This window comes from Bufo bufo, chromosome 2 (assembly GCF_905171765.1).
Source record: "Bufo bufo chromosome 2, aBufBuf1.1, whole genome shotgun sequence".
In the NCBI taxonomy this organism is placed as follows: Eukaryota; Metazoa; Chordata; class Amphibia; order Anura; family Bufonidae; genus Bufo; species Bufo bufo.
In genome coordinates this window covers 536,560,450-536,586,725 of record NC_053390.1, presented here as the reverse complement: position 1 = coordinate 536,586,725, position 26,276 = coordinate 536,560,450, and the positions used below count along the sequence as shown (strand labels likewise).

General features: G+C 44.1%; 1 protein-coding gene across 2 annotated transcripts in view; it reads right to left on the bottom strand.

Moving 5' to 3' along the window:
* ABRAXAS1 (abraxas 1, BRCA1 A complex subunit) overlaps positions 1-26,276 on the bottom strand; it is a 144,440-nt gene that overhangs the window by 16,312 nt on the left and 101,852 nt on the right. For both annotated transcript variants that reach the window (XM_040417999.1, XM_040417998.1), the window contains exons 2-6: positions 25,876-25,966; positions 17,808-17,844; positions 14,753-14,819; positions 6,588-6,781; positions 4,868-4,987 (exon numbers count right to left, since the gene is read on the bottom strand). In XM_040417999.1, the coding sequence (XP_040273933.1) occupies positions 4,868-4,987; positions 6,588-6,781; positions 14,753-14,819; positions 17,808-17,844; positions 25,876-25,906 (449 nt within the window). In that variant the 5' untranslated portion in view covers positions 25,907-25,966. The remainder of the gene's footprint in view (positions 1-4,867; positions 4,988-6,587; positions 6,782-14,752; positions 14,820-17,807; positions 17,845-25,875; positions 25,967-26,276) is intronic.

Sequence of the window (26,276 nt, the reverse complement as noted above, 5' to 3'; positions counted from 1 at the left end):
TAAGGGAGTTTTATAAGATTACTATGGTTTTTCAGAGAATTTTAACCTCATGTATATCTTACTAGTTTTTTTTTCAGTTTGCACCAATAAAATCAGTTTGGACTCTCCTGACCAGTTTTCACCATGTAAACTGATCACTCTGGTTTCTTTACATCCTGTATGTAGCACTTCCTGTTTATGTATCCAACCAAACCCTTGATGCTCTTCTTTTTCTACCACACCACCAGCACTGCCCCTAACAACACTCAGCCAGTTTATAGCTCCTCCCACCCAGCTAGTTACATAGACACGCCTATCATCACCCTAACAACGCCCAGCTAGTTTATAGCTCCTCCCACCCAGCTAGTTACAGGAGGTAAGGAACAGCTGCATGGTCATGTGACCACAGCCCAGAATGTAATATAGGAGCAATAAAAGGTAAAAGAAATACATCACAAAATTACTGCTACCTTCATAAAGGATTATTTTTAAAGGATGTTGATGCAAACCAGAAATCCCCTTTAAAAATCACATCACAACAGTTATAAATTTATAGTCTGTACTTTTTAAAGGAGTTATCCCATGATTAATGTAAAAAATTAAAACCAGACATTATGTAGTACACTACAATCTTTCTAACAAACCAGAACCAGCCCTGTACCTTACATGGATCCAGAGATCTGCTCATTCATTGCTCTGCTAGATTTATATTAACCCCTTAGTGACCACCCATACGTGTTTTTACGGCGGTCACTAAGGGGCCTTAGGCTCGGCCGCCGCGTTTTTACGGCGGCCCAGTCTAAGCGCTGCACGGCTCCCACGTGCAGCGGGGAGCGCGGACCTGGCTCTCACATGAGAGCCGGGGCCCTGCTCTAAAAGCCCGGACCGGCAGGAGTGCCGATCCGGGCTGTTTAACCCTTTACATGCCGGGCGCAATGGCGCCCGCTGCATGTAAAGTGGTGACAGAGGGAGCGGACTCCCTCTGTCTCCCATCAGCACCCCCGAAAATGCGATCGCGGGGTGCTGATGTGTTGGGAAGCTTACCTTGCTTCCGATCAGGGCCCCGAGCCTGTCTTTAGTTATCTCCAGCAGGCTGTGCCTCTCTGGCCCAGCCTGCTGGTCAATGTTTGAATAGCATTGCTATTGAAATGCAATGCATTATAGAGATAATGCATTACATTTTAAAAGCAATCAAAATACTGTATATTATAGTCCCCTTGTAGGACTATTAAGTAGTAGAAAAAATTGAAAAAAAATACACATTTATTAAATAAAAAAAAATTCCATTAAATAAAAAAATATGGTTTTTTTTCCATTGAAAATACGCTTTTCAATGAAAAAAATTGCAAAAAGAAAATATCCCCCATATGTTTGGTATTGCCGCGTCCGTAACGACTGGGACTACATAAATATTACATAAATTATCCCCTATGGTGAACGCCGTAAAAATAAAATGAAAAAAAAAAAAGACAGAATTTCGAATTTATTCTTAGTTTCCACCGAAAAAAACGTAATAACAAGCGATCAAAAAGCGGCATTTACTCTAAAATCATACCAATGAAAAATACAAGTCGTCTTTCAAAAATCAAACCCTCACACAATTCCATATAAAAAAATATGTGAAGTGGCAATGCAAAATCATTGGGTTTTATTGCAAAAAAAAGTAGTAAAACGTAAACAAAATTATAAGTATTTAGTATCACTGTAATCGTACTGACCCAGAGAATAAAGATATTATGTTATTTGTACCGAAAAAGGAACGCCATAAAATTTATTATGTAAAAACGCAGTGGCAGTATTGCTATTTTTCCCCATCTCCCTCCCAGAAAGAGTTAATAAAAGTTAATCAGAAAGTTATGTGTACCCCAAAATGGCGCCATTAAAAAACTACAACTTGTCCCGTAAAAAAACAAGCCGTCATAAAGCTATATAGACGAAAAAATAAAAAAGTTATAGCTCTTGGAACGAGACCATGAAAAAAGGAAGAAAAACGCTTGGTCATAAAGGCCCAAACAGGCTTGGTCACTAAGGGGTTAAGCTGACAGCTCAAGGGGGCGTGTCCATGCTCTCCCCATCACAGCTCAGGAGGCAGTTGATGGATGAAACGGAGCATGTGCGGCCATCTCAGTGAGCAGGACAGACAAATAAGAGGATTAAAAAAAAAAAAAAAAAACCACCACACAGATACATTTTATTGAATAACTCAGCGGCTATGCAAAATTTTTAATTACATGCAATTACAAAAGTATTTATATCCAGGTTCTGGTTTGAAAAGTGTAGAATATTTTTCATGGGACAACCCCTTTAACCACTTCACATCCGGGCCATTTGCTCCCTTCCTGACCAGGCCTAATTTTGCTAATTTGACATATGTCACTTTATGTGGTAATAACTTTGGAACGCTCTCACTTATCCAAGCCATTCTGAGATTGTACTTCATGACAGTGGTAAATTTGAGTCAATATATTTCACCTTTATTTATAAAATAATCAAAATTTTCTAAATTTCAATTTCTCTGCTTTTAAAACAGAAAGCGATACCTCATAAAATATTTATTACTTAACATTCCCCATATGTCTACTTTATGTTGGCATCATTTTGTAAATGTCATTTTATTTTTTTAGGACGTTAGAAGGCTTAGAATTTTAGAAGCAATTCTTAAAATCTTTAAGAAAATTTCCAAAACCCACAGTTCAGGTCCGAAGTCACTTTGTGGGGCTTACATAGTGGAAACCCCCATAAATTACCCCATTGTAGAAGCTACACCCCTCAACTGATTTTTACAAACTTTGTTAACCATTTATGTGTTTTACAAGAATTAAAGGAATTAAAAAGGAAAATAGAGATAAAATTTCTAAAATTTCACTTTTTTGGCAGATTTTCCATTTTAATAAAAAATTTTCTTTAACACATCGAGGGTTAACAGCCAAATAAAACTCAATATTTATTACCCTGATTCTGCGGTTTACAGAAACACCCATGTGGTCGTAAAGTTATGTAAGGACGCAGAAGAAAAGGAGCGCTGTATAGTTTTTGGAAGGCAGATTTTGCTGGACTGGTTTTTAGATGTCATGTCCCATTTGAAGCCCCCCTGATGCACCCTTACAGTAGAAACTCCCAAAAAGTGACCCCATTTTGGAAACTAGGGGATAAGGTGCCAGTTTTATTGGTACTATTTTGGGGTACATATGATTTTTAATTGCTCTATATAACATTTTTTGTGAGGCAAAGTCCCCAAAAAATGGCTGTTTTGGCACAGTTTATTTTTTACAACATTTATCTGACAGAGTTAGATCATGTGATATTTTTATAAAGCAGGTTGTTACGGATGATATTAAATATGTCTACTTTGTTTGTTTCAGTTTTACATAATAAAGCATTTTTGAAAAAAATTGTGTCTCTATTTTCTGAATGCCCTATTTTTTTTTCTGCCGATCGTCTTGTGCAGTGGCTCGTTTTTTGCAGGAAGAGTGGATGTTTTTATTGGTATCATTTTTTGGTCATTCATTATTACACTTTATGGGGCAAGGTGACCCAAAAATATTGGTTGTTTTAGCACAGTTTTTATTTATTTATTTTTACAGCGTTCACCTGAGGGGTTAGGTCATGTGACATTTTTATAGAGCAGATCATTACGGACATGGCATTACCTAATATGTATACTTTTACTTATTTCCGTTTTACACAATAATAGCATTTTTGAAACCCAAAAAAATGATGTTTTAGTGTCTCCATAGTCTGAGAGCCATAGCTTTTTTATTTTTTGACCAATTGTCTTAGTTAGGATCTTATTTTTTGCAGTATGAGGTGACTGTTTGATTGGTACAATATTGGGGGGCATACGCCTTTTTGATTGCTTGGTGTTGCACTTTATGTGATGTTAGGTGCCAAAAAATGGCTTTTTTGGCACTGTTTGTATTTTTTATGTTTTTACGGTGTTCACCTGAGGGGTTAGGTCATGTGACATTTTTATAGAGCAGATCATTACGGACATGGCATTACCTAATATGTATACTTTTACTTATTTCCGTTTTACACAATAATAGCATTTTTGAAACAAAAAAATGATGTTTCATTGTCTCCATGTTCTGAGAGATTATATATATATATATATATATATATATATATATATATATAATTTTTTTTGAGCGGTTTTATTGGTACCATTTTGTGGGACATACGCCTTTTTGATCACTTGCGTAAGGTGACAAAAATGGCTTTTATTTTTTATGGTGTTTATCGGACAGGGTGGATCATATGATATATTTATAGAGCCGGTCGTTACGGATGCGGCAATATAAAATATGTCTATTTTAGTAATTTTTTTCTATTTAAAAAAAATATATAATTTATTATTTAATTGGGGAATTTTATTTTTTTATTTTACACTTTGGCCCATAAGGTCATACAAGACCTCTGGGGGACATTTAACTTCACTTTTTTTCCCCCCACTATTGATTTCTCCTGTAACTGCGGCTGACATAGTAGCCCCAGTTACAGGGGAAATACACCCCCCAGAGAGGCTATACAGCGCAATACAGCCTCAGTGCAGGGCTGATCATGGTCTATGGAAGACCCGACAGATCCTGCGCTCTCCCGGCACGGCAGTCACATGACTAGCATAGCGCTTCCTGATCTGTATACACATCGCTTGCTGAACGCTATGCATAAAGCGATCTAGAAGGCAGGGACACCTGGGAACTGTCCCTGCCTTCTCTCTGGGGTGCCCTGCTGTCACTGACAGCGGACCCCCCCGCTCTGCAGCTGCACGCTAATCGTCCATTTAGAGATAAACATCCACCCACAGGACATTTATATCCTATGGGCGGATGTGAGGTGGTTAAATTAACTGCATTTTCTACATGGAGGTCTAAGTTCTGCTACCTACCTGTGATTTCCAACTGCACGGTTAAATCCAGCAGACACACACGATCCAAATAAAGTACTGTATCCCTGTTGTTCTGACAACCCCAAGTTGGAAATTGTTAGAGGCACTTTCTGAAAGAGACTGAGATTATAATAAGACCTTCATCCTAAGAAACAAACAGTATATTCACACCTAGCAGATTTTTTGCTAAATCTGCAGAAGCTTCTGCACCTCAAAATCTGTTCCATTCATCCCAGTGAGGTTGTTACTGGAGATGAATTTGACAGTCGCATACACGGCAGTTATTTGGGATGAGCGAATTTCATCGTATTATAGTAGTTATATAGCAACATCATAGAACGCCACTGAAGAAGATGTAGCTACCAACATAGCACAATTTCATTATGGAAAGATAAGATTAACCCTTTTTGCTGCCAGGGCTATGTTCATGCTTTCGACAAAGACAAATAAAAAAAAAAATATTCTACTACCCCACCCATATATTTTCTGAAAAGACCTACCAGCACTTTACACAATCACAGTAATCTTCATGCAATATTATAACAAAGAATTATCTTCTTTTTTTTTTTAAGACTGTAAGATGCACCCCAGGTTTAGAGACAACGGAGAATTATATTGTTCTCATTAAAACTTCCCTGATGGTTTAACTCCTTAGTGACCAAGCAATTTTTGTTCCCATTTTTTTAATGGTCGCATTCCAGGAGCTTATTTTTTTTTCTGTCAATGTACCTGTATGAGGGCATGTTTTTTATGGTACAACCTGTAGTTTTTAATGCATTTTGGGGTACACATAACTCATTGATTAACTTTCTTTAACTCTTTATTTGGGGTAAGGGGTAATGTTCTATTATGGGCCAGCTGTTTCGTTCCACAAAATATGGAATGCACACGGACGTCATCCAAATTTTTTGCGGATCCGTGTTTTGCGAACCGCAAAATACATACGGTCGTGGGCATGAGCCCTTACAGTGATACCAAATATATATTGTTTTTTTTTTTCTTCCCTTCCCTTTTTTCCCTTCCCCCATATGCCCGGGCCCCTCACACAGGTTGTACTTGCCTTATTCCCTGGCATCGCGGGTGACACTAGGGAGGCTCGTTCCAGTCATGGCCTGCTACTGTCTGCCCCTCCCCCTTAGATGTTTTCATCTGTGCAACAGGGGAGATGCAGCGGCGGCCGTGCAGGCACCAGAAGCGACACGGGTGCTGCAGGGCGAGGCAAGTACAATCTGTGTGAGGGGCCCAGGCATATGCCTGGGGGGCATATGCCTGGGGGGCATGATAGGTCTTGCATAACCCCTTTAATTTTTGCAGGACAACTTGTAATCTTCATTGGTATATTTTATGAAATATAAGCAAAAAAACAGCAATTCTGGCAATGTTTTTTTTATTTTACTCCGTTCACCATAAGGGATAAATTACATAAGAATTGTATTGTATTTTTTCCACTGAAAAATGTGTGTTTTTTCAACTTGGATATTTTCTTTTTTTATAAAACTTTATTGAATTCCTTATTTTACACTTACTAGTCCCATAATACACTGTACTACTTATATAGAGAGCTCTGCAGCACGCACATTATACACATATACAGCATGCACATCATTTAAAAATTGGGGACCATTTTTGGGAGCGGCAAGAGATAAATATGATTTTAAAAACGGAACCACCAAGGTTATTTGAGTGTTAGAATGTAACAAAGCTTACATGTTACACTTACCCATCCTGGGGTTTATGTAGCGTGTACTCCATGAGATGAGTGGATTTTGTTTCTGTTGTAGATCTGGATGTGACTAATAAGAAGACTAGCTCCGGATTGGACAGGTAAGTCTGAAGGTTACGATGCAAAATCCTTTCCCTGAAACTCATGGTCTGTATGGAGTTATGGCGAAATTTATACCATCCAATCACATCCTGCGACCACCAAGAAAAGTACATGAATTACCCATTACATGAGCAGCTCCCAATCCTTTGTACCTATGTAAGCAAGGCTACTTTCACACTAGCGTATTTTGCGGATCCGTCGTGTATCCGCAAAAACGCTTCCGTTACCATAATACAACTGCATGCATCCATCACAAACGGATCCAGTTGTATTATGTCTTCTATAGCCATGACGGATCAGTCTTGAACACTATTGAAAGTCAATGGGGGACGGATACGTTTTCTATTGTGCCAGAGAAAACTGACCCATCCCCATTGACTTGCATTGTTTGGCTCCGCTTCGTCAGACGGACAGCAAAACGCTGCAAAGCGAAATGGAGACTGAACTAATGCATTCTGAGCGGATCCTTTTCCATTTAGAATGCATTAGGGCAAACTGATCCGTTTTGGACCGCTTGTGAGCCCTGAACGGATCTCGCAAACGGAAAGCCAAAACGCCAGTCTGAAAGTAGCCTAAACCGTTCTTAACAGTTTTTAATTTCCACTAGATCCTTTAAATGACAACCTGTCATAATAAACTGCAGGCTGTCTGACCAGCTAGAATGCTACACAGTTAAAATATCTCCACACAATCACTATGTCTGCACTTCTGGACACACGAGTTTATTAGTAAGGTTATGTTCATACTACAGCATGTCCTAGTTTCTGCTTATAACGGAAACATGATATTGTGACAAAAAATGTTGTATGATTTACCTAAACTGACTGACATAGGTCTCATGCACACGATCATATTTTTGTACCGTGTCTGATCTACATTTTTGCGGATCACACATGAACTCGTTCATTTCTATGGGTCCCGCAAAAAAAAAAAAACACCACTATACAACCTGTCCTATTCTTGTCCATTTTTTACAATGGATCCAGTGAAAATTGTGGGATGCACACGGACTGGATCTGTATTTTGTGGACCTCCAAAACTGATACGGTCATGTGCAGGAGACCTTACAATGGGGTCTATCATTCAGCGATACAAGAATATCTCTGAATGCTGCACAGTTCTTGCCATCAAAAGGGATGGAAACAACCCTGACAATGATGTGAACAGGGCCTAAATGGGCAGGGAATTCCGATATTCCTTGAGGAAGCGGGATGATGTTACTATGAATTCTTTACATTTACAATAAGACCCACAATATGCATTAGACTCTTCTGCTCACATGCACAGATTATATAAAGCTTGCTGGGCACGCACCACAAGAACCCTCCTCCGAATAAAGAGCATTCAGAATGGCTAGTCAAGAGAGGCATACACAAAACCAGATTTCCTACATTTGTAAGAGGTCCCGTCACCTCTCCTGACATGTCTGCTTTAGTTACTACTTATTCCCTGCGTAGTAATAATAATTCTGGAACAACTTTTCATATTACTCTGGGTTCTACCAACAGTTTGCAATAAAGGTCCCTCTGGGTATTACCAGTTTTGTTTGGGTGTCCCTGCACAGTATGACACTATCCAATCAGAGCTGTCGCTGGAAGGCTGTGCAAGGACTGGTAACACCCAGTTGGACCTTTATTACAGACTGCTGACAATTCACTTATAAACTTCTAACAGGAATAATGCAGGAATGGCACAACATAGAATTATAAGATGCTTCAGAATTGATATTACATAGGAAAAGCAAGTGGTTACTAAAACACACGTCAGGAGTAGGGTTGTTTCGATACTAAGATTTTGATTCGGTTTCCATACCATAAAAAAGTATTGCAATACTCGATACCATACAAAAAAAATTGAACGTCCGGCCCATAATCGAACAGTCCTATCCTATTTTTTTGCGGGGGACAAGGTAAAAAAAAAAAAAAAAATGGCGAATCGCGCAGTTTTTCTTTTCTTTCACGGCGTTCACCGCATAGGAGACTTTTTAAAATATTTTAATAGTCTGGACTTTTCAGACGTGGCGATATGTAATATTTTATTTATTTATTGTTTATATATTTTATATGTAAAATTGGGAAAGGGGGTGAATTATACTTAATATTTTGGTGTGTTTTTTTTATTTTAATTTTATTAAAATATTAGGGTGCAAAGGATCTTACACTGTCCTTGCTGCCCTGTGCATAGCAGCAGCAGGAAGATTACCATGGCAGCCAGGGCTTCAGTAGCGTCCTGGCTGCCATGGTAACCGATCGGAGCCCCAGGATTACACAGTTGGGGCTCCGATCAGAAGCTGCCACCGCCACCAATGAGAGGAGGCGAGGGGACTCCGTGGCCACTGCCACCAATGATTTTAATACTGTGGGGGGGGGGGGCGCACTGCACCACCAATGATAATTAACGTTTAATATAAAAATACAGTCTGTGGCAGAAACAAATTGCCTGCACCCGACCTCTGACAGGGCGCTGCGATCCACAGCAATTAACCCCTCAGGTGCGGTACCTGAGGGGTTAATTACCGCGGATCGCAGCGCCCCGTCAGAGGCAGGGTGCCGGCAATGTGTTTCTGCTGCATTTGTAATGTATTAAACGTTAGTTATCATTGTTGGCGCAGCGGCCACAGCCCCTCCCCTCCCCCGCTGAGATCTTATTGGAGGCAGCGGCAGCAGCACAGGGGGAAAGGGAGAGACTGCTTCCTTCTTCCCTGTGCTGCTGAGAGCAGCGCGATCCATATTCTCTGATACTAGGCTGTGCTACTGCACTGTGCAGTATCAATAAAAAGACAAATCCCGGTATCGTATCGATACCAAGCTAAAAGTATTGGGTATCGAAAGTTCGATACCCGAAACAACCCTAGTGAGGAGTGGCGACAGGTCCTCTTTAATCTTGATGCATGAACTGCATAATTTAAAGGGGTTGTCCGTCCGTGGGGATACAATACCTGGAACCCCCACCAATCAGCTGTTTGCAGAAGCCGTGCTGGTGTACTGAAGCTCAGCTCCCATTAATTTGAATGGGAGCTGAACTGCAATACGCCAGCATAGCCACTACACTGCTTCCACCTCCCCCCACTGTTATGTTTCTAGTGGTACCGGCTGCCACAAACAGCCGATCGATGGGGGTGCTGGGTGTTGTGATCTCTGATACTGATGACCTTTCCAAAGGATAGGTCATTAATATCTAAAAGGGAGACAACTCCTTTGATTTATGCCTTGGTACATTTTTGTTCAACCCCCTTAATAAGAGGAAAACCAGCAGAAGAAAATGTAAAAGACACTTTAAGGGTCCATTCACATGTCCGTAGTGTATTGCAGATCCGCAATACACCTGGCCCGCACCCCCATAGAACTGCCTATTCTTGTCCGCAATTGCAGACAAGAATAGGACATGTTCTATTTTTTTCCGGAGCTGCGGACTGGAAGATTGGGGCCGCGCTCCGGAAATGCAGATGAGGAGAGCACATAGTGTCCTCTCCGCATCCATTCCTGCCCCATTGAGAATGAATGGGTCCGCCCCCGTTCCGGATATTGCAGAACGGATGCGGACCCATTCCACGGACGTGTGAATGGACCCTAAACTATGTGAAAATGCTTTTCAATGCCTGACAACAATATTTACTTCAGATCTCGGTTTGGTGGACTCGGCCCAGCCTCTTTATTTAAATGGCCAACTAGAGCAATTACAAGAAAAAGTAGGTGAACCCTTTGGAATTACCTGGATTTCTGTATTAATTACTAATACAGTATGGTCTGATAGTTATCTACACGTCGAGTTAAATTATTTTGACGTCACCAGCACGTAGTTTATAAAGGAAGTCACGTGTTAGGTGAGCTGGCTTGGTGGGGATATAAGGTGATATAGGCGGTCTGCACAAATATGCCTCGTTGCTGTCATGTGTAAAACAGGCTTTTAGGCCATGGGGGCAGTATTTCTGAAACTGCGCAGTTTATTAACTGTTGTGGTGAAGTGGTGAAAGTGTATCATAAGTAGACAAATGGCATCCTTGCGAAGAAACTGCAAAGCACCAAGTACCACCACATAAGAGACATGTGTCTAAAGCAACAATTTAGTGAACCCTACTGTGTATGGGGCTATGAAGCAGATGGGCGGTCACTGCACCCCTGCTAACGAAGTCGCATCAGCAGAAAAAGGCTTCAATTGTCATAGCAGTATCACAGTTGGATCTCCACTGACTGGCAAAGGGTTGACTTCTCAGACGAGTCACGTTTTCTGTTTCATCGAACAGATGGATGTTGGTGTGTCATGCGAGAAACATCAGAGAGCAAACACCCTTCAACCATTGCTGGGAAACACAAGCTGGTGGTGGTACAGTTAGGCCTCTTTCACACGGGCGTTGCGGGAAAATGTGCGGGTGCGTTGCGGGAACACCCGCGATTTTTCAGCGCGAGTGCAAAACATTGTAATGCGTTTTGCACTTGCGTGAGAAAAATTGCGCGTGTTTGGTACCCAAACCCGAACTTCTTCACAGAAGTTCGGGCTTGGGATTGGTGTTCTGTAGATTGTATTATTTCCCCTTATAACATGGTTATAAGGGAAAATAATAGCATTCTGAATACAGAATGCATAGTAAAACATCGCTGGAGGGGTTAAAAAAATAATAATTTTAACTCCCCTTAATCCACTTGTTCGCGCAGCCCGGCATCTCTTCTGTCTTCATCTTAGCTGTGTGCAGGAAAAGGACCTGTGGTGACGTCACTCCGGTCATCACATGGTACGTCACATGATCTTTTACCATGGTGATGGATCATGTTAAGACCAGAATGACGTCACCAAAGGTCCTGTTGCTGCACAGAGATCAGATGAAGCCAGAAGCAGATGCCGGGCTACGCGAACAAGTGGAATAAGGGGAGTTAAAAAAGTTATCTTTTTTTTTAACCCCTCAAGCGATGTTTTACTATGCATTCTGTATTCAGAATGCTATTATTTTCCCTTATAACCATGTTATAAGGGAAAATAATAATGATCGGGTCCCCATCCCGATCGTCTCCTAGCAACCGTGCGTGAAAATCGCACCGCATCCGCACTTGCTTGCGATTTTCACGCAACCCCATTCATTTCTATGGGGCCTGCGTTACGTGAAAAACACACAAAGAGGAGCATGCTGCGATTTTCACGCAACGCATAAGTGATGCGTGAAAATCACCACTCATGTGCACAGCCCCATAGAAATGAATGGGTCGGTATTCAGTGCGGGTGCAATGCGTTCACCTCCCGCATCGCATCCGCGCAAAATACTCGCTCGTGTGAAAGGGGCCTTATGGTCTGGAGAACGTTTTCGTGGCCTTCTCTGGCCCAAATCATCCATGTGGAAAACATGTATGAATCCATCCTTGCAGATCGCGTACATCCATACATGCTGATTGTCGTCCCTGGGATGGATGGGATCTTCCAGCAAGACAATGCCCTACACTGGTAGGAAGAGCATAACCAAGACTTCCAAGTACTACCCTGGCCCTCGAATTCCCCAGAATTCAAGCCAATTGAGCATCTGTAGGACCAACTTAATCATTGTGTTTACTCTATGGATCCTCCCTCACGCACCCTCCGGCAGCCCTGGGATGCACTGCAGTCAGCATGGCTCCAGATACCTGTGACTACCTACCAGGACCTTATCGAGTCACTCCCAAGCCATCTAGCTGCTGTCCGTGCTGCACACAGCCGTTACTCTGGATATTAGCTGTGGTCAGAATAATGTGACTGGACTGTGTAATTCACAATCTAACTAAACTAACGACACAGTTGTATCAGTCTTGCCTTTTATTGACCACATTAAACGTAGGGAGAAAAAGTAAGTGACACTTAAATTTAGTTATACTGTAGATCCCATCGAGCAGCAATTGCCTTCACGAATAGTACCTGCATGCAGGGGTGGGTTTTTAAAACATAAATTCTGTGAATTTTTCTCTTCGTTTCTGCACCAAAATCCAAATGTGTTACAGTTCTTGTTGCAGATTTTGATGCACTTTTGCCCCAATCTTTCACATGGAAGGTCAATTTCCACATGGGGAAACAAAAAAGTGTCCATGAGATTTGTCTAACCTCTAACTTTGCTGGTACCGCATTACTCCGCATGAAAATCCACATGGAAAAAAAACTGCATGTAATCAGCAATGTGTTCCACAGCCTAAAGGTTTCCTGTAGCTGCAAGTAAGATTTGCACAATGCTGAGGAGGTATTTTGGACAATTCCTCCCTGCAAATGTATTTCAGTCCATCAATATTTCTTGCATGGCTTGTGAGCACGACAGTTGTGGGTTTCGCGGTCTGCAAATTGCGGATCCACAAAACACAGAAGGCGTCCGTGTGCCTTCTGCAATTTGCGGAACGGCACGGACAGCCATTGATATAACTGCCTATTCTTGTCCGCAAAACGGACAAGAATAGGACAGGTAATATTTTTTTTGCAAACCACGGTTACGGAGCAACGGATGCGGACAACAGCTTGAACGCCGCCCCTGGGCACCTTCAGAATCAAATTAACCTATTGAATATAAGTGTTTTTTAGTGAAAATAAGCGACGGACAGCCATACGGTAAGTAGCATTCAATTATGGGGACTATAATGCAGATTATGGGGTTAGTGTTCTATAATGGTCATTTTAGGTGAAAGACTCCCTTTAATTATTCCCTGAATGACCACAAGGCAGCTAGGCCCTAAGAAAGCAAAGCAACCGAAAAAAAATGATGCTCACTTCACAGTTGGGATGAGGTTTTGATGTTGGTGTGCAGTGTTCCGTTTCCTCCATGCTAAAAATTTCCACTTTTGTCCATGGAACATTTTCCCAGAAGCATTGTGGAATATCTACATGGTCTTTGGCAAACTTGAGATGGGCCACAATGTTATGGACAGCACTGGTGTCCCTTTATAACACCAAATCCTCCATATCTTAAATTCAAACCCTCAGTCCAACCTTGAAGCATGATAGAGGGAGTATTATAGTTTGGGACATGTATGATACAACTGTGTCTACGTTATTAGTTTAGTTAGATGGTGTAAGAACGACACCGTTCGAAACGCGTAGATCGTGGGGAGCAGTGGGTCCCCGTGCCACTGTCGCTGTCTGTACCTGTATTTTGGTGAAGAATTCAATAAAGACCGGGATTTTGTATAAACGTCCTTTGGTGCTGGAGCATTTTTCTACTTCATCTACACATTGTATTATGCAGAAATACAGGTAAGGCTACTTTCACACACGCGTTTTGGGCAGATCTGTCATAGATCTGCAAAAACGGATCCATTACAATAATACAACCGCATGCATCCGTCATGAACGGATCCGTTTGTATTATCTGTAGCATAGCCAAGACGGATCATGAACTCTATTGAAAGTCAATGTGAGACGGATCAGTTTTCTATTGTGCCAGAGAATACTGATCCATCCTGGCACACAATGTAAGTCAATGGGGACGGATCCGTTTTCTATTGTGCCAGAGAATACTGATCCATCCTGGCACACAATGTAAGTCAATGGGGACGGATCCGTTTTCTCTGACACAATCTGGCACAATAGAAAACGGATCCATCCCCCATTGTCTTTCAACGGTGTTCAAGATGGATCCGTCATGGCTATAGAAGACATAATACATCCGGATCCGTTCAAGACTGATGCATTGTGTGCCGGGATGGATCCGTTTGGCTCAGCTTCGTCAAGCGGACCGCAAAACGCTGCAGGGAGCGTTTTGGTGTCCGCCTCCAGAACGGAATGGAGACTGATCGGAGGCAAACTGATGCATTCTGAGTGGATCCTTTTCCATTCAGAATGCATTAGGGCAAAACTGATCCATTTTGGATCGTGAATGGCTCTCACAAACGGAAAGCTAAAACGCCAGTGTGAAAGTAGCCCAAGTCCAAAAGGGTTCACTTCCTTTTCTTCTTTGATACTCCACTGCAGGAAAAACGCGAAATCTCCCAGGAATATCAGCGGCATCAATGTAACGATTTACAATACAACAGACAGGGAAAGCTTAATGTAGATGTCTAGGCCTGAAAAAAAAAGTATAAAATCTGTATTTTCTAGGCCACGCCTGACTTTGGGTTGGTTACCTTTTCTTGGCCAGCAAGTAGCTTCTGCAATGCAAGCGTGTTCAATTCACCCACTCCACTGTAAAACCTATACATATTTATATACCATTAGACATGCAGAACTGTATTCCTGAAGCAGCTCAAACAATTCTACCTTTAGCGATCTAACAGGTCTGTGTCAGATATTCACATTATCAGATCTCTGGCAAGCTGCTTTACTGAGAGGATATAGCTAATGGTAGGGATCGACCGATTATCGGTTTGGCCGATATTATCGGCCGATATTGAGGATTTTGAACGTTATCGGTATCGGCATCTATTTTGCCGATATACCGATAACGTATGGGGAACACAGAACGCGCTGCTGACAGCGCTCTCTGTGTTCCCTCCACAGCACAGGGGAGAAGGAAGCCGTGTCTCCTCCCCCTGTGCTGCTGCTGCCGCTGCCGCCAATGAGGGGATAGAACATAAGAGGTGGGGCGGGGCTGTGGCCGCTGCGCCACCAATGAAGATAAGCCTCTCATTCATTCATATATACAGGAGGCGGGAGCTGGCTGCAGAATCACATAGCCGGCTCCCGACCTCTATGAGCAATAGCTGCGGTCCGCGGTAGTTAACTCCTCAGGTGCCGCGGATCGCAGCTACCGCTGATAGAGGTCGGGAGCCGGCTATGTGATTCTGCAGCCAGCTCCCGCCTCCTGTATATGAATGATCGATAGACTTATCTTCATTGGTGGCGCAGTGCGCCCCCCCCAAGCCCCCCAGTATTAATCATTGGTGGCGCAGTGCGCCCCCCACCCCCATCCCGGCCAATAGTAAAAACATTGGTGGCGCAGTGCGCCCCCCCCCCCCCCCCCCCCAGTATTAATCATTGGTGGCGCAGTGCGCCCCCCCCCCCCCCCCCCCCCCCCCCCCCAGTATTAATCATTGGTGGCAGTGGCCACAGGATCCCCTCTCCCCTGCTCCTCCGATCGGAGCCCCAGCTGTGTAAGCCTGGGGCTCCGATCGGTTGCCATGGCAGCCAGGACGCTATTGAAGCCCTGGCTGCCATGTTCAGCTCCATGCTGCTGTGTGCACAGAGCACAGAGCAGCAGGGACAGTGTGAGATCCTATTCACCCTGATAGAGATCTATCAGGGTGAATAGGACAAGGGTTCTAGTCCCTAAGGGGGTTAAAAGTTAGTAAAAAAAAAAACACAAAAATATTAAGTATAAATGAAAAAGATTTATAAAAAAAAAATACACATTAACAATAAACAAAAAAAAATACACATTAACAATAAACATATTAATTTTCAGCAGATTTGTGTAGGAATTTTTTTTTTTCTCAAAAATGAAAATTCCCAGAATATCGGTATAAATTATCGGCTATCGGCCTGAAAGTTCACAAATTATCGGTATCGGTATCGGCCCTAAAAAATCAATATCGGTCGATCCCTAGCTAATGGTATCCGAGTGCCCACTAAAAGGTGGAATCAGACATTACAATGTACCTTAAAGAAATGTAGCACCCTGCCCAGAGAGTCTGCATCATGGGAAAAGCTGATGTTATGTATATAAGGAAGGATACCTCTACAGCTGGTAGAGAGATTGTCCTGCTGTGACTACTGGAGGGAAAAGGGGATCACCTGCTGGGATTACTGAAGTGGGGTAGCAGATGTGCTGTAAAGGTACTGCTGTGACTACGAGTGGGGGGGGGGGCTACTGCTGAAAAGGCTATTGACTTCTGGATGGGAGCACTGCTAAGGGAAATGAAGGCCTACTACTGTGACTACTGGGGAAGGTGGGGACAATTTTTAATTACTGAGGAAAGTAAAAATAGATACTATTTAAACTACGAATTGAGAGGTTGAAGGGCACTCTGATTACTTGGGGAGGGGTCGGACAAGTTATAATGTAAACTGGGTTTCAACATGTGTTTGCTGTACTGCCACCCGTCCACTCTGTCCAATGATCAGACTGACTTTCATGAGCAGTGATGGCGAACACATGCGGGCTGCCATCTTAACTCCCAAGTCCGGCGATGCACAGGTAAGTCCTTACCTGTGCCTGTGCGGGGAGCCGGTCTGAAACACATGCGGTCACCGGGAGCAGGCAGTTCCGAGAACAGCCCGATGAAGGCCCTCCGGCAGCTGTTCTCGGAACTGCCTGCTCCCGGTGACCGCATTGGTTTCAGACCGGCTAGCGCACAGGCACAGGTAAGGACTAACCTGTGCATCGCCGGACTTGGGAGTTAAGATGGCAGCCCGCATGTGTTCGCGGGCGAACTGGCCATCACTGTCCATGAGGGGGCGAGTTTTCTTTATTTTTAATGGGACTGTCGGAGATTAGCAAAAATTGGGGCATAGGTAGGAGATGGTGTAAAACAACAAATATGCATCATTTATCTGTTGAATACCACACCACTTCAGCATCTTTGGTTTAGTTGCCTCCTTGCAGGTCTTTGATTACAGGGCAGCAGCGCTGATGCCAGGTCAACAACAAGCATACACTGTTGAGGTCAGTGACTGGCTGCGGTAATCATGTGTTGTCAAAAACCGGCATGGCGGCACTGGAGCAGTGGATGGTTGGACATCTGATAGATGCGTGAACTACAAATCTCTCAGGAACAGAAGTGCCCCGACCCGTCCAAAGGGCAGCTTGTCTCCACATCCAGCCTATAACTGAAAGAAGAGGCAACCCAAACAAATAAGCTCATTGCGCTACACTGTTTCATTCACTCACTCACACAGAAGTGAATTGGAGTTACATAAACAGCATAATGGAGAAAGTTCAGCGGTTTCCTGATGTCCCAGCCTCCTCTGCCTTCAATCCCAGGGTTGATGCGGAGGCTGACCACCGCCTGGACGGGATCAGGGGACTTCCATTCTCGAGACAACATGGTGGACCACCAGATGTGTATGAAATGTGTGTGATGAGAATAGTTCTTTAGGTAATATACAGAACACAGCTACAGGTGACTGGAAACACTAAAAAGGACAATTGTTTCCTAGTGATCTAAACATTAGCATATAGGTTACAGTAAAATCCAGAAAATAATACCACCGCTCTTCAATAGGCAGACACAATTTACTAACCTGCACAGATGATAGAAAGGTATATTTCTTTGGATATCTGTGGGTTTAAAAAGGCGTTTAAGAGTTATAATAATAATAAAAGTTTACAAAGAAAGGGGAAAACAGCTGTAATTTAGTATAAACCATTTTGCCCCAAATGTTTCAAAGATTCATGCTGTGGTACCATAGAAGCAAACTGGATGAACTGTAGGACACATAACAAGAAATAAAGTACTTCTTATAAGCTTATTCTTATGTCTAGAGTTGAGCGAACCCGAACTGTAGGGTTTTTGGCACCCGGACCCGAACATTTACGTAAAAGTTCGGGTTCGGTGATTTTGATGGCGCTTTTTTAAAAGGCTGCAAAGCAGCCAATCAACAAGCGTCATACTACTTGCCCCAAAAGGCCATCACAGCCATGCCTACTATTGGCATGGCTGTGATTGGCCAACTGCAGCATGTGACCCAGCCTCTATTTAAGCTCGCCCGTCACTCTCGTCGGATTAGTGTAGGGAGAGGCTGCAGCTGCTGTGAGGGAGAGATCAGGGAGAAATCTTATCAAGAACTGGTTTATGTACTCAGCGATCTACAGAAAAAGTGTTTTGTGGGTGCAGTGCACAATTTTTTTAAGCCTGCCCTGAGCCAACTACTGCTGAAAACGAACTTTATTTTCTTCAGTTAGTCAATAACAATACATGATCGGCAGCCATTTTATGCAACGATAGTGCACCAGCATAGGCTATCTGCAAGTCCAGAAATACAGCTTTGGCATACTGGGGTGAAAAAAGCCTCTGATATACTGCACATCTGGGATTAAACGTGCATAAGTCACCGTCACATTTAGGCCATAAATACGGCTTTGGCATACTGGAGTGAAAAAAGCCTCTACTATACTGCATATCTGTGATTACACGTGCATAAGTCACTGTCACATTTAGAACAGAAATAGAGCTTTTTGGTTAGGGTGAAAAAAGCCTCTAATATACTGCACATCTGTGATTACAAGTGCATAAGTCACTGTCACATTTAGGCCATAAATACGTCTTTGGCATACTGGGGTGAAAAAAGCCTCTAATATACTGCACATCTGGGATAAAACGTGCATAAGTGAGTGTTACATTTAGGCCACAAATACCGCTGTCATATAGAGTTTACCCTACATCAGTGTTTATATTGGCGGTTAATTATTTTTAACATACTTAACCACTTTTAACTTTGCTTTGTGAACGCTAGCTATGAGGCAAACATCTAATAAGGGACGCGGTCATGGTCGTCGTGTTAGTGGAGCCTCAGGTCCCAGTAGCCGCCAGAATCTACAGCGATATTTGGTCGGGCCTAATGCCGTTCTAAGCATGGTAAGGCCTGAGCAAGTACAGGCGCTAGTCAATTGGATGGCCGACAGTGGATCCAGAACGTTCACATTATCTCCCACCCAGTCTTCTGCAGAAAGCGCACAGGTGGCACCAAGTATCGGATAAAATCAAGTGTGCACTGCGCAACGCCATCTGTGGCAAGGTCCACCTAACCACAGATACGTGGACCAGTAAGCACGGCCAGGGACGCTATATCTCCCTAACTGCACACTGGGTAAGTGTAGTGGCGGCTGGGCCCCAGGCGGAGAGCTGTTTGGCGCACGTCCTTCCGCCGCCAAAGATCGCAGGGCATCATTCTTTGCCTCCTCTTCCTACTCGGCTTCCTCCTCCTCTTCTACCACCTCCTCATCCGGTCAGCGACAGACCTTCACCACCAACTTCAGCACAGCCAGGGGTAAACGTCAGCAGGCCATTCTGAAACTGATGTGTTTGGGGGACAGGCCCCACACCGCGCAGGAGTTGTGGCGGGGTATAGAACAACAGACCGACGAGTGGTTGCTGCCAGTGAGCCTCAAGCCCGGCCTGGTGGTGTGCGATAATGGGCAAAATCTCGTTGCAGCTCTGGGACTAGCCGGTTTGACGCACATACCTTGCCTGGCGCATGTGCTGAATTTGGTGGTGCAGAAATTCATTCACAACTACCCCGACATGTCAGAGCTGCTGCATAAAGTGCGGGCAGTCTGTGCGCGCTTCCGGCTTTCTCATCCTGCCGCCGCTTGGCTGTCTGCTCTACAGCGTAACTTCGGCCTTCCCGCTCACCGCCTCATATGCGACGTGCCCACCAGGTGGAACTCCACCTTGCACATGCTGGAGAGACTGTGCGAGCAGCAGCAGGCCATAGTCGAGTTTCAGCCGCAGCACGCACGGGTGAGTCGCACTGCGGAACAGCACCACTTCACCACCAATGACTGGGCCTCCATGCGAGACCTGTGTGCCCTGTTGCGCTGTTTCGAGTACTCCACCAACATGGCCAGTGGCGATGACGCTGTTATCAGCGTTACAATACCACTTCTATGTCTCCTTGAGAAAACACTTAGGCCTCTTTCACACAGGCGTTGCGGGAAAATGTGCGGGTGCGTTGCGGGAACACCCACGATTTTTCCGCGCGAGTGCAAAACATTGTAATGCGTTTTGCACTCGCGTGAGAAAAATCGCGCATGTTTGGTACCCAAACCCGAACTGCTTGGGATCGGTGTTCTGGTTATAAGGGAAATTAATAGCATTCAGAATGCATAGTAAAACAGCGCTGGAGGGGTTAAAAAAAAAATAATAATAATTTAACTCACCTTAGTCCACTTGATCGCGTAGCCCGGCATCTCCTTCTGTCTCCTTTGTTGAACAGGACCTGTGGTGAGCATTAATTACAGGAACAGGACCTTTGATGACGTCACTCCGGTCATCACATGATCCATCACCATGGTAAAAGATCATGTGACGTACCATGTGATGACCGGAGTGACGTCATCAAAGGTCCTGTTCCTGTAATTAATGCTCACCACAGGTCCTATTCAACAAAGGAGACAGAAGGAGATGCCGGGCTACGCGATCAAGTAGACTAAGGTGAGTTAAATTATTATTATTATTTTTTTAATCCCTCCAGCGCTGTTTTACTATGCATTCTGTATTCAGAATGCCATTATTTGTTATAAAGGAAAATAATAATGATCGGGTCTCCATCCCGATCGTCTCCTAGCAACCGTGCGTGAAAATCGCACCGCATCCGCACTTGCTTGCGATTTTCACGCAACCCCATTCCCTTCTATGCTGCGTGAAAATCACCGCTCATGTGAACAGTCCCATAGAAATGAATGGGTCGGTATTCAGTGCGGGTGCAATGCGTTCACCTCACGCATCGCCCGTGTGAAAGGGGCCTTAGGGCGATGATGGAAGAGGATGTGGCCCAGGACGAGGAGGAGGAAGAGGGGTCATCTCTAACACTTTCAGGCCAGTCTTTTAGAAGTGTCTCAGAAAGAGGATTTTTGCAACAGCAGAGGCCAGGTACAAACTTGGCCAGCCAGGGCCCACTACTGGAAGACGAGAAGGATGAGGAGGAGGATGAGGAGGAGGATGGGGATGAAGCATGTTCACAGCGGGGTGGTATCCAACGCAGCTCGGGCCCATCACTGGTGCGTGGCTGGGGGGATACGGAGGACGCAGACGATACGCCTCCCACAGAGGACAGCTTGTCCTTACCTCTAGGCAACCTGGCACACATGAGCGACTACATGCTGCAGTGCCTGCACAACGACTGCAGAGTTGCCCAGATTTTAACGTGTGCTGACTACTGGGTGGCCACCCTGCTGGATCCCCGTTACAAAGACAATGTGCCGTCCTTAATTCCCTCACTGGAGCGTGATCGGAAGATGCGCGACTACAGGCGCACGCTGGTAGACGCGCTCCTGAGAGCATTCCTGACTGACGCCGGGGGACAAGTGGAAGCACAAGGCGAAGGCAGGGGAGGAGGAAGAGGTCGCCAACGCAGCTGTGTCAGCGCCAGCACCAGCACGTCAGAAGGCAGGGTTAGCATGGCCGACATGTGGAAAAGCTTTGTCACCTCGCCGCAACAACCAGCCCCAACTGCTGTTATGGAGCGTGTTAGCAGGAGGCAGCATTTGAACAACATGGTGGAACAGTACCTGTGCACACGACTACACGTACTGACTGATGGTTCTGCTCCATTCAACTTCTGGGTCTCCAAATTGTCCACATGGCCAGAGCTTGCCCTGTATGCCTTGGAGGTGCTGGCCTGCCCTGCAGCCAGTGTACTCTCTGAACGTGTATTTAGCATGGCAGGAGGCGTCATTACAGACAGACGCAGCCGCCTGTCCACAGCCAACGTGGACAAGCTCACATTCATTAAAATCAACCAGGCTTGGATCCCACAAGACTTGTCTGTACCTTGTGCAGAATAGACATTTATACCACCATCAAACATACATTCTTGTACTCAAGTCAAGTGCAATGATTCTTTGTTTTCTTTTATTTGTCCCAATATTTTGGGGGCTACCTACCCCAATAAAAAAAAATAAAAAAACACATTGTTGGCTACCTTTTCCTCCTCCATTGCTGCCTCCACCTACAACACCACATTAACCGCCTCCTCAACCTCTGACTCCATATCCACCTCCTTCTCGGAGTTGCAGGTTAATAATTTGTAATTTTTTGTTATTTTATTTCATTTTAAGTTATTTACCTATCCACATTTGTTTGCAGAGCAGTTGCCATGCTCTTAAGCACATTTTACTGCCTTTTACATCCCTCTAGCCTTTTCAAGGACTATTTTAGAGCCATTTTAATTTAAAGAAGTGCCAATTTTAGTGCCCTAAATTGAAAAAAATTATTATTTTCAATTGTCGGGTGACATTTTACCATTTTTGGCGTATACAAACCCCTGCTCTGCATTGCTGACAGGGGCCTAAATCTCTCAAAATCCTCTGTTGTATTGCTGGGTGACATGTACCCCCTTTTGCCGTGAATGAACCCATGCTCTGCATTGCTGACAGGGGCCTAAATCTCTCAAAATCCTCTGTTGTATTGCTGGGTGACATGAACCCCCTTTTGCCGTGAATGAACCCCTGCTCTGCATTGCTGACAGGGGCCTAAATCTCTCAAAATCCTCTGTTGTATTGCTGGGTGACATGAACCCCCTTTTGCCGTGAATGAACCCCTGCTCTGCATTGCTGACAGGGGCCTAAATCTCTCAAAATCCTCTGTTGTATTGCTGGGTGACATGAACCCCCTTTTGCTGTGAATGAACCCCTGCTCTGCATTGCTGACAGGGAACTAAATTTAGTGAAAACATCTGTTACTGATCGGAAGATGCGCGACTACAAGCGCACGCTGATGATAGCATTCCCACTCGACAGCGGGGGCACAGTGGAAGCACAAGGCGAAGGCAGAGGAGGAAGAGGTCGCCAACGCAGCTGGGGCACCACCAGCACCTGAGAAGGCAGGGTTAGCATGGCCCAAATGTGAAAAAGCTTTGTCAGCCTTGGAGGTGCTGACCTGCCCTGCAGCCAGTGTATAGTGTGAACGTGTGTTCAGTACGGCAGAGAGCATTATCACAGGCCGTAGCCAATGTGGACAAGCTTACGTTTATTAAAATGAACCAGGCATGGATCCCACAGGACTTGTTCGTACCTTGTGCAGAATAGACATTTATACCAGCCTCAACCATCCATTCTTGTACTCAAGTGTACTTATTCTTTGTTTTATTTTGTTATATGTCCCAATATTTTGGGGGATACCCCAATTTAAAAATAAAAAATAACACAAATCAGTGTTGGCTACCTATTCCTCCTTCACCGCCGCTTCCACCTACACCGCCACATCCACCCATCCACCGCCTCCTCAACCTCCTACTCCTAGATCCAGATTGTTATTTTTAATTTTTCTGTATTTTATGTTATTTTAAGTCATTTCCCTATCCACGTTTGTTTGAAGAACAGTTGTCATGCTCTTAAGCACATTTTGATGCCTTTTGCAGCCCTCTAGCCCTTTCCAGGACTATTTTAGAGCCATTTTAGTGCCCAAAAGTTCGGGTTGACTTCAATGGGGTTCGGGTTCAAGCTCGGGTCCCGAACCCGAACGTCCAGGTGTCCGCTCAACTCTACTTATGTAATTTTTTAAATTTTTCATTAAAGAAAAAAGGTGGAGGGGGGGGATTTTTTTTCCACATTATTTTTTTTTTTTCTTAATAGCAAAATGTGCAACTAAAATATTTTCTTGTTATGTCCCCTTGTCATAACAAACATTTTGATGTATGTGTTATGGTTGTGGGGGTGGGACAAGAAGCTGAAGTGTGGCAGCTGGTGGTGTTACAAATGTTAGCTTTGGGGGACATTTAGCTTATCTGGGTTTGCTAAGACCCAGAAGCTTGTGTAGAGGTCTGTCCCATGGCGATTACACGACTGTTGGGAATGGTCTCTATACACACACACTTCCAAGTGTTGCAGTCCTTTCACACAGCTTGGCGGAGGTGCCGGGTGTCGGACCCCCACCGATCTGATCCTGATGACCTATCTAGAGGATAGGTCATCAATACTGTACTCCTGGAAAACCCCTTTTACTCAATGGGCATGTAACATGCGGTTCCATGAAAAACAGAAGGCATCTGGATGCAATGCATTTCTTACCGATTGTTGCTAGCTGTTGAGTGTAATTCTTCACACGTGTGAAAAACACATGCAAAATGGATGCAATCCGGACGGAAAAAAATGAAACATTTAGGGGGAGAGTTATCAACACTGGTGTTAATTCAAAACTGGCTTAGGCTAGTTTCACACGAGCGTTTACAGATCTGGTCGGGAAAAGCCTGCCTGATCCATCACTGCCAGAATGTCGTCTGGCCCCATTAACTATAATGGGGTCCAGCGGAGATCTGACCGAAACCTGGCAAATATGCAGAGAATCGGCCGGACAAATACCACTGCGTGCAATTCTATGCTGGAAGACCCTACCAGAAGTCTGTTCCGGCAGTGTGAAACTAGCCTTAGTTGCCCATAGCAACCAATCAGATTTCTCCTTTCATTTTCCAAAGGAGCTCTGAAAAATGAAAGGAGGCATCTGATAGGTAGCTATGGGCAACTAATCCAGTGTTTCTTTACACCGGTTTTGATAAATCTTCCCTTGAATGCAGTTGCAGAAAAGAAATGATTAAATCACAGACCCTGACACATTCTGTATCACTGATGTGAAAGAGGCCTAATACACGCTTATGCAAACAAGGCCTGTCTTTATGGCTGTCAACTGTAGGAATGCCTGATTGGGAAATAAATGGGTCCTCATCCTAACGGGTCCGCAAAAAATGCGGACAGCACACGAATGGCATCAGTTATTTTTTGCGGATTCGCAATTTGCGGACCGCAAAACACAAACAGTCGTGTGCATGTAGCCTAAAGACGCTGAAATTACATAGGATATAATGCAGATTTAAAGCCACTGTCAAAAAGAAATCTGTCCATAGCAATCAAACACTGCGCAGCTTTCATTTTCAACAGCAGTATTAAGCCTCATTCACACGTCAGTGATTGTGAGCCAAAACCAGGACTGGAGCCTCCACAGCCATAAAGGTATAAGGGAAAGATCTGCACCTGTTCTGTGTTTGGAGCCGCACCTGGTTTTGGCTCACAATCACCAATGAAAATCACTGACCGAACACTGACGTGTGAATAAGCCTACATGCACACGACCGTGGTTTGGTTCAGCATCCGAGCCGCATTCCGGGTGCTGTTTGCCTTCGTTGCTCCGTTCCCATAGCCCTGTTAAAAAAATAGAACATATCCTATTCTTGTCCCGTTTTACGGACAAGGATAGGCATTGTTACAACGGATCCGTTAAAAAAAAATAAAAAAAAAAGGAGAAGGATATACCATACGGACGTAATGCCTTTTTTTGGGAGATCCCCAATTTGCAGACCGCAATACACAAACCTTTGTGTACATGTAGCCTAAGGCATTAGACAGGAAAGCTGCGCTGTCATATGTTGCTATGGGCAACAAAGCCAGTTTTTCTTCTAGACCTAAGGCCTCATGCACACGACCGTTCCGTTTTTTGCGGTCCGCAAATTGCGGAACGGAACAGGCGGCCCATCGAAGTGAATGGGTCCGCACCCGAACCGCAAAAACTGCGGCTCGGATGCGGACCAGAACAACGGTCGTGTGCATGAGGCCTAAATCTCCCCTTCACATGACAGACTGGTCCCAATCTGAACATACCGATTGTGTAAACCACTTGTACATCACTCATCTGAGAATCGGTGATGTTATCCTTCGCTTCTCCCTTCACAACTCCGAGGAGAAATCCTTCCTGTGTACAAGAAACATAAAAACATCATAGAAGAAGGAAAAGGTCACAGGGGTCATTTATCAAACTGGTGTAAAGTAGGACTGACTTAGTTGCCCATAGCAACCAATCAGATTCCATCTTACATTTTCCAAAGGAGCTGTGAAAAGTCAAATGTGGAATCTGATTGGTTGCTATGGGCAACTAAGCCAGTTCTACTTTACACCAGTTTGATAAATTTCCTCCCACATGTTGCAAATTCTGCACCAAAAGTACAGAAAGAAAATTAGAAATGATAGGCTCTGTTCACACCATGTTTTATGTGTACGTCAGA